We start from the raw sequence: 9,622 nt of genomic DNA, 5'->3' as shown, positions 1-9,622 counted from the left end.
GAAGTAATATTAGTTGGCGTGTTTATTTACACGCGAGGATATGCACTCGGTTTTACTTTTGACAAAGATTTTGGCTGTTATTTTGAACTTGTATGAAAATAGTAATTATAACTATGTAGATGTAAATTATAGTTTGGTGTATATGATGGCGATATTAACATCAGTTATATAGGCTTTCAAGAAATTTAATCAGGTGATTTTAACTATATATTTGATTAAACTTTCTAAAGATCGGCTTTAAATAAAATAATTTTGCGACTGCAATTCGTACCTTGAGACGGTACGGTACGAGACGGTATAATAAATTGAACTATTTAATAGTTCAATTTATTATAATTATTTATCATCTAAAATATAAACTTTATCTAAGTAAGAACTTACATATACATTAATGAACAAGAACCACAACATACGAAATTAAAACTATTTATTTGTATGAAACAGAAGAAAGCTGAAATTATTTATTTTTCTCAAGCTCTAAGTTAATTGCAGATTTCTGACTTGATTGTTGTGAGAGAGTATCATATTGGACATCCAACTTGTACTCGTTTAGTTCCGATTTCTCTATCAGGTATCGGCTTAGCTCTCTTGACGTTTGCGATGTTATATACTATGATAGAGTCACATAAAGTAGTTAAAATATTTATAGATAACTTATTGATAATAGCTACAAACATCAGTATGATATCGATTCCAACTGAAAGTACTTTTTTACTGTGCGGTCCTAAGCACCGCTACGGATATTGCAACAACATTGGGTGCAAAAATTTAATATTGAAATTTGATTCGCTACATATATGAAATAACAAACTACAGCGTAGATGTGCTTACATATACACAAAACTAAAAATATAGGGTAACTTTTTGAAATATTAGGTCAAATATCTCCGGTTAGGAATTCCAAATTCAATTTTTTACAGCCACACTTTTACTCGTGCATTAGTTTTTCGAAAACCATAATTCATTTCACAATCCCGTTAATTTCTTTTTATCGTTAATCATTTCATAAATAGGAAAACATGAAATAGGGTTGTGTCGCAAAAGAAAAAACAGAATGTTTTTGGTGGCAACGTTTTCGTTCTAGTAGGTCGCGGAACAAGCTTGATAAAGAGGAATCGAACCCTTTTGCGGACGCGGATCCATCGCAACCTACGTCTAAGTTAACTGCAGGCTTCGGTGTAGGTGATAAAACTGTTTTAATCCACTTCAAGCAAATTAGGAAGGTGAAAAAACTTGAAAGGTGTTTACAAATTCAGACGACAAATGCGCGTTGACTGCTGTTACATTACTCATTCGGCACAATAATGAAGGGATTTTAAATCGAATGATTACCAGTGATAAAAAGTGAATGATGTATGACAATTGTTCATCGCAATAGCTGAACCCAGCCGAACCAGCCAAATCGTGCCCAAGCGAAAATTGACTCCGTAAAAGTTACTTGTGAGCTTTTTGTGGACTTTCACTATACATTTCTTAAATCTGGCCAGAAGATTACTGCAGATTTCTGTTGTCAGCAACTGCAAAGCATGATGAAAAAGCCAGCTGCTAAACATTCAAGGCTGGTAAATAGCTATAGCCACTGATGCTTCACGACAACACTAGACCACAACAGACTGCTACCAAACTGGCTTCAATAGGAATTTCAAAGACATCCACCGTACTCCCTGCTTCAATAGATTATCATTATTTTCGCAAGGTAAAGATTTCAACTCTGACGGCTTTGGAAAACGCCGTAAAAATGTTTTTTTTTTAGTAAAAGTATCAAAAGTGCATAGATAGAAATGGTCAGACTTTGAGTGTAAGTAAATACATATATCGTATTTAAAAAAATTAATTAAGTATTAATAATACATTTTCATATGTAAGAACCTAAAATTTACAAAGTATAGTACTATACATAATAAACAGTAATTTGATAAAAAAATACAAACTATCAAATCGTACTTACAAAACGCGAATCGTATCTCTTTCTCAATTGCCTTAGAGTATAATCTTTCGGGCCCCAATTTGGTAGTGGTTTAAACATTTGAATCCAACACTGAAAACATGTGTATTATAGGATTTGCCATACACCTTTTTAAAACTAACAAATGGGATCAACTTAACTAAGGTTTGTATTGAAAAAGATATCTCAAGTCACTTGAGGAAATAAAAATTTGATTGTCCTGAAAGTATATTTAAGTGTAGGAATTTTGGTCTAGATGCACCTCGTCCTATATATCGACGATAAGTGCCTAGCTTTTGTTTTATAATACGTGACAGAGTCCTAGTGGGAATCTTCATTTATCGCGATCGAGTCTTCGACAAACGAAGTGTTGTTGTATCTGTTGATACTACGATATACGGCTAATACCAATCTTTTGAAGTGTCTGAAATATGACTGACGGCTCCATACCCACTTTGTGCAAGGCGATCACTGAAATCTTATTTTATTTAACACCCCATTTCGTATTGTAATCTGATAATGAAAACGAAAAATATGTGAAATGGCTCAAAATCGAAAGAAGTTTCTAAATTAAAATACGTGTTCCAAAATGTTACAACAGTTTTTATGTATTTATTTATATATTTCCAGCAAAAGCCACATATTCACTAACATAGCTATTTTTTACAATAGAGGCTCGCAAGTAAGGTCGATTTGATTGAGAATGTAGGGTTGTATATAAAACTAGATCCAAAGAGAACAACTATTTATGAAACCCCATAAAGGTAAATTTAATGTTATGCCTCGTAAAGTATTTTCAGTAAACAGGCTTTCATTAGCGTTCTTTCCCTAAAATGACCCATCATCAAATTCTCACTTTGACATAGTGAATGGGAAAGTAAGTGTGTTAGGCTTACATCCCGAGACTGCAGTTACTCGATTTTTTGATTACATCATTAGAATTGATTTTGTATCTGAATATGGGCTGATAATTTCCTACTATTTAATTATTGAAAAATATTTCAATCTAACAGTCCAAAACTGCAGTGACATGTACGACAAAAATGTATTTGACTTATTGTATTCATAGTTCGTGCTGCCTCATTTTTGAATCTTACCCTAAGATAACGTATACAAAGGTAATAAAACTTGAATCTAGTTTTATAAGAAAAATAAATTCTACACCGAGTTGTACATATTTGACAGTGTTACTAGACGAGATATTACTAAAGAAATAAATAAGAGCTCGGGCCGTATCCTGACGGAAGGATGACACATCATGACCTTAACTTTACGAGCTCATGCAAGATGCTCAAGAACACCCCTGGTGTTTACCGCCAAATCGGAATCATATTATGGCTATACTAATATTATTTTTAATAGAGTCATATTTTGATTATTTATAGTTACCATTTTCTTTACTATGACATATTTAATAAAAGCAAACAGCGCTCCGAAAAACATGGGTACAGTCGATATGTAGATATAATGGTACACGTATGGATATTTTTGGGGTAAAGTGGTCAATGTTATTATTTTGAAAAGTCCAGTTATCATATAATAGAACTTTATCTGAAAATAAAATTATTAACTTAACAATAAAGTTGCTAATTGTTTTGCATTCAGTTTCCGATAAAAAAAATACCATATAAAAAACAGGTGCCGCCCAAAAAGTGAAAATCCTTAACTTCGTAGGACAAACTCCGTTGAAAAATGTCATGTCATCTACTAAACGACCCACAGGATACAAGTAGAATATTATTATTACTTCCATAAGAGTCGTCAATGCTGTACATAATATGTTCATAATTTCAAATAGCTAAAAATTATAATTAAATAAGAATCACATTAAATTGTATGCTGAACTTATAACTATATATAAGCTGCAACTATATTTGGAACAGCCTTAGCCTTTGTCGCAAATTAATGATTTTCTAATCAAATATTACTCCTTATAGAAAAACTAGAAAGAGTTTTATTAATCATTGAACAATTATTTACTTAGAGTTGTTGAGCGAAGCAGATCTTTAAGATAATATTTAATAAGAATGTTTAATAGATGGGTGACACCTATCTCCCAGACAAGGATGCTCTCGTTTTAACTTCCTGATCAAACGTTTAATAATTTTTACAAAATTAATCTACATAAACACCGCTACTACTGCTGCTGAATGATATATATTTGATTAGTACCCACGAAACAGACTTGTAACATTATAATGTATACACTATAACGAGATTTTTATCTACCTTTAAAGAAATAAAGTAGAAAGACGCCACTCCAAAAATACTTAAACTGACAATAACCATCCAGGTTTTTAACCAACGCCACTCACACAGAATAGCTTCTATTAAACAATGGACCGTTATCACCTGAAAATATAAGTGTACAGGATTTTTCATTGTGAAAAACTTAATTTCTATCATTACTGTATACGTATAAAAGGAGAATTCTAATTAAAGTAAAAGTACTAAAAAATTCCATCAGCGTTACAACTCTTTATAGGTCTAAGATGTCTTTGCTTATTAATTTTAGTCTACCACTTTTATTCGTGATTTTAGATCGAAGGAAGTCGGCATCTCCCTTGCAATATTATAGTAAAGCCACACGAACGTTTCCGGCCAATGAAAATATAAAATGAAAGACTAAAGGACGACGTGTTTGGTTGTGATTTGTCAACAGCATCTCTATTCAATATTGCCACGCGACACGATGGATTTAAATACTAAGCCTTGTTCAATCACAATCAGACGCGTGGTTTTGGCCTTCATGTGTTGTTTTAGTTTCTCATCCTCCTGAAAATCCTCCCCACCACAGTCAAACCCACTAATTAATATATTTTTAGAATATTTTTTTTTACACAACATTGCTAAGTAATATAAATTCGTTATGTACTTACTATAACTAAATATTCGTTTATTAGATTCAATAAAAAGAAAATAATTGTAAACAAATTTCCCAAATAGAACTGTGAAAAATATATCGGCCATAAGTAATATAATGATTCGGAACCTGAAAATGATGTTTGAATAGTTTTAATTCACCAAATAAAATAACTATATGCTGATAATTATGACCCTTACACTAAAAATAAAACTGAGACATGGCATTCAATATTTGACAGTATTCTGTCTTCACTCACTGCCTTTCATATTAATATCGAACACAAATCTAATCATAATTCAGTGAAGAGATTTCTGTTCCTGTCTCGTTTCCTCACTGAACGAGTATGTGTTAATTCCACTAAGAATGTAAAGGACTTTGTTGCATAGACTAGATTTGAATATACAATCATAGGTCACAGCAGCAGTTTGATCATATAGATATAATGTCTTTATTATAAATAATTATAAATGTATGTACTAAAATATATTGCTTGAAGCGATGTATTTGTCAAATTGTCACAGTAAAGTTTCAGTAAATAAGTGACAAATCCACGAAATGCATAATATACAGCATTTGACATCACTATGAAAGCACTGTCTTGTATCGGCTTCTTCTAAAGAAAGAAATGAATAAAATATTATGTGTATACGTATGGGCTAGATATACTTTCAGTAAATCACAGCAATATATATATATATATATATATAAAGGAATATATTAAGATACTTTCTGCGCACCACCGCTTTATGGAAACAGCTGCTATTTCAGGTATTTCCGAACCGTTAACCGAACAACTTAGGGGGCCTTCGGGAAAAGAGCATACCACCTTAAAGGCCTCGGAATGCACACACATACCTCAAGGTGTTACGGTTGTCCATGGGCGGGGGCTAAAATTTAACTTTACGTGCCTGCTTGTCCTCTCCCATAAAATCGATTATAATGCAGATTTTAGGTATTACTAAATCATATGATTATTGTCTTTAGTAAACTAGGAAGCCGAGGCAGGCTGATCGAATGTTCTATATCTAAACCATTATAGCCGTAAAATATTTCATAAAAATCCCCAATTTGTAAAATCCCCATACTATATTGTAAAGCAAATTTGACTAAAAGTAATAAAGTTTAATAAGTTACTAGTTGTTCTTATCTAAGTTATTCGGCAGGTTTTAAAAGTTTGATGACGTTGACATCATGATGATTGTTAATGCCATTCATGTGTTTCAATTGTAACTTCATATAGTTTATATGTTTAAAGGGTTTTTTTTATAATATTCATACATCAATATTACTTCTTGATGACAAAATATGAACAATAGGTGGCGTTGTCATCGATTCTGATAATAAGTCGAAATCGGAACTCTGCAAAACGATAAAAAAGGCTGTATCAGGGAAAATTATAAATATATATATATATATATATATATATATATATATATATATATGGTTATGCTTAAAAATGAAACCCTTAAGTTTAAGCTATCTACCACTTACTTTAATATCAATATACGTTCTTCAATTATCTTCAACTAGAAATATTTTTTTTGGAAAAACAACGGTTTTCCAGTCACTTAGTAATTTTAATAAAAATAATATTCTTTAGGTTTTTTGAATAATTTAAATATACACAATCTATGGGCACTATTCATTATTCCACTTCTAAAATATTTGCTTAAATGAAGTAAGATATTACGATAACTAAGATTGAATCAAAAGGTCATTAATTTTTCTATTTATGACATATTGGTGACTTCAGTATATTATCAAAGAGTACACACCTGGATTAAAATCGGATCTTAGGACTCAGAAAAAAACCTTAACCTTAACTAACCTTTATAAAATTGGCAAATTTTTTACTCGTGTATATATTATACTTACTTGCAATATTTCCAACAATTCCTTACGGTGCACTGGGTATTTTTTATAACCCCTTTCAAAATAAATTATTGTCAGGTGAACGAATATTATTATTAAAAATATGTTGAGACCCATCTGAGTAATATGGAGCGTCTAAAATAATATACATTACACTATAAATGTTAAAGTTACAATTGTTTAAGCCAGTGGATTAATTTATAACTATTTGTTTTTATTAAGAGATAAATTTGCTAAAATTTCTTACATATTCAAACAAAAATTAAGTTCTTTATACGGCAGCGATTGACCATCTATTAAAGGCAGCGTCGGTAATAAGAATCTTAAGATAAAACGGATCCAAAATCTTTACAATCAATGATAACAATTCCAATGAAAATATATTATATTGTTACCTCGTACCTTCCAAATAAATCTTTTGAACAGCATAGTGTATGTTATCGTAGCTCCAAACCAAAGTATGAGAAAATAAGAACAAGCCACATTACAATTCTGAAAATATTTCACGCGGGACCTAAAACATAAAAACGATTGATTTGAAACGTTGAAACAATTTTGTGTATTAGATATATCGTTAAAAATAATACGTTTATGTATTGTTATTTTTGAAAGCTTTGTTTACTTTTGCTGCCTAGAGGAGGAGGAGGAGGGGGGGGGGGGATGAATTGCAGTAGTTTCGTAGGTTCGAACCCCGGCTGAGCATATTTAATGCTAGCTCGTACGGTGAAGGAAAATATCGTGAGGAAATCGGCATACCTTAATACAGTCAGGCACACAAGGCTGGTCATCGACTTGTCTATAAAAAAAAACAAATCACGAAACAGATATAATATTCTATAGCCCAGACCTAAAATGTTGCCGCGCCATTAGTTTTTTATTTAAGTGTACGATATAAATATACGTGTAATATTTGTGCATTGCTTGATTTTGGTAAATAAATTAAAAAGCTTTTGATATGGTTATTGTGCAAAGTTATAGGCAAATGTATGTTACGGCTAATAAAATAATTTAGACAGAAGAAAAAATACTTACAAGTAAAACAACAATTGCGGTAGTTGAAAATGTTCGCTATCTTTTGAAATATAAACTATGTCGTCAAATTTTACTGATTTATTAATAAACTGCTTGGCAAAATCTTGAATTTCGTAGCACGTTAATGTAGTATTTTTATATGTTATATTCAGACTCTCTGAACATCTATAAAGTACGAGGGATTTTTAATTTTACATTTCGCAGAACAACATTTAGTTTAGATCTGTGACATAACTGGGCTAAGGATATTTTTTCCATTTTTATTCAATTTGTTTTCGATACGAATCCTATTAAAACGATTTATTTACTGCAAAGAAATGCCAAATAATAATATTTGTTATTACAATAGTTTGTAAGAAACCTTCGTGCTTCTGTTTAATTCCAAAAACACTAAGCAACATTCAGGTTTTCGATACAAAAATTCTTAATAGATTACAAAATATTTTTTTTTACGTTTTTTACAATACAAGATATTACTGAAAGCTACTTTATAATACAGTTCTAGTGACCAAAGCTTTGAACTATTATTTGCTGCATATTTAAGGATAATTTACTAAGTACTATTCGATAATCACGTTGGTCTTGCATTGACAGTCAAATCCGATAATTTAATGAACTGATTTTTTTCTAATAAAGGGAAAAAGTATTAGTTTTAAGACCAACCTATTCCATGGGCTTTGATAACGCAATCCAAGGACCAGATAATCCAAGTACTTTGTTGTACTAAAGGTTACCATAATTAAATCTATAAGTGCTGTTATTATGAAGACTATAGTTGAACCTAAAATAAATATATATGTATAATTTAGGTTAGGTTAAAGTTGGCCTAGTGGATTCAGCGTGCAATTCTCATCCATGAGGTTCGATCCCCAGCTGTGCACAAATGCGGCGCTTTCTTTCTAGGTGCGCATTTAACATTCGCTCGAACGGTGAAAGAAAACTACGTGAGGAAACGGGCTTGCCCTTAGACACAAAAGTCGACGGCGTGCGTCAGGCACAGAAGGCTAATCACCTATTCGCCTATTAGATTTACAAATGATCATGAAACAGATACATAAATCTGAGGCTAATCTAAAAAAGATTGTAGCGCCATTGATTTATTTTATTTATAATTTAGGTTAAGATCAAATATTACTCGTCTTATATAACTTTAGGTTTCTATTTAATAATAATACTAACTACTAAATAATCTACCAATACAAACGCTGATTGCAAATTACATAATATATAACTCCCAGAAATAATATTGTTCTATAATGCAGTAGGAAGAACTGAAAAGTGTGCAAACATACCATATGCGATGGGAAATATCTTCGCAACAAAAAAATGTGTTTCCGGCACGTATGCACTAAAAAATGCATACACGTAAGTCGTCGGTAGGCTCTTGAAGAAAACATTTATAAGGTAATTCCAGAGATACCTGAAACATTTTAGTTGTTAAAAGTCCCATTAACTTCAAAAAGCCTTGAGGCAGAAATGTTTTATTTTTTTTACTTAGGGACCTCTAAACAACTATAATTATTGTTGATTAAAATAAGCCTTGGGATATCGTCACGAAGATAAATAAATATATAGTCTTGTAGACAAAAAGCTATATGTATTAATATAATTAAAGTATAGCTAGGGATACAATAAATGACCTATTGCATAATAGGAATCATTTTCAGGGAACTATATATATATATATATTATATTTTTCGGAGATTTAATAAATATGAATAGTACATGATGAAGTTAAGTGTTAACCATTAGCAAAAAGATACAAATAGAAAATAATGATTTCAACTACAACTCAACAAAATAAAATATTTTTTATAACTTCTGTGTATGTTTACATAAAATGATTTGTTTGAGAACAATTGAAATTCTAACACTTTATAGTCTTCTTCTTGTACACAAAGAAACAT

The 9,622-nt window shown here is 31.2% G+C and overlaps 1 protein-coding gene across 1 annotated transcript; it reads right to left on the bottom strand.

Moving 5' to 3' along the window:
* Window positions 1-457: 457 nt before the first annotated feature.
* LOC123708378 lies at window positions 458-9,622 on the bottom strand. The gene is made up of 10 exons (XM_045659053.1): window positions 9,588-9,622; window positions 9,008-9,135; window positions 8,379-8,496; window positions 7,716-7,880; window positions 7,440-7,479; window positions 6,090-6,170; window positions 5,360-5,424; window positions 3,570-3,705; window positions 1,949-2,038; window positions 458-610 (listed from the first exon to the last, which is right to left on the bottom strand). The coding sequence occupies exons 1-10, from the start codon at window positions 9,620-9,622 to the stop codon at window positions 458-460; spliced, it is 1,011 nt and encodes a 336-aa protein (XP_045515009.1).

Source organism: Pieris brassicae, chromosome 4 (genome assembly GCF_905147105.1).
Source record: "Pieris brassicae chromosome 4, ilPieBrab1.1, whole genome shotgun sequence".
NCBI lineage: Eukaryota > Metazoa > Arthropoda > Insecta > Lepidoptera > Pieridae > Pieris > Pieris brassicae.
Note: the sequence above shows the minus strand (reverse complement) of the source record. Positions and strands in the feature narration are given on the sequence as shown.

Excerpts from the sequence above, each read along its gene's own strand:
- LOC123708378 (XM_045659053.1), bottom strand. The coding sequence starts at position 9,622 with ATGTTTCTTTGTGTACAAGAAGAAGACTATAAAGT. Across the intron at positions 9,136-9,587 it reads CAAGAAGAAGACTATAAAGT|GTATCTCTGGAATTACCTTA; the intron begins GTTAGAATTTCA and ends AAAATGTTTCAG. Across the intron at positions 7,480-7,715 it reads CCGCAATTGTTGTTTTACTT|ACAAGTCGATGACCAGCCTT; the intron begins GTAAGTATTTTT and ends TTTTTTTTATAG.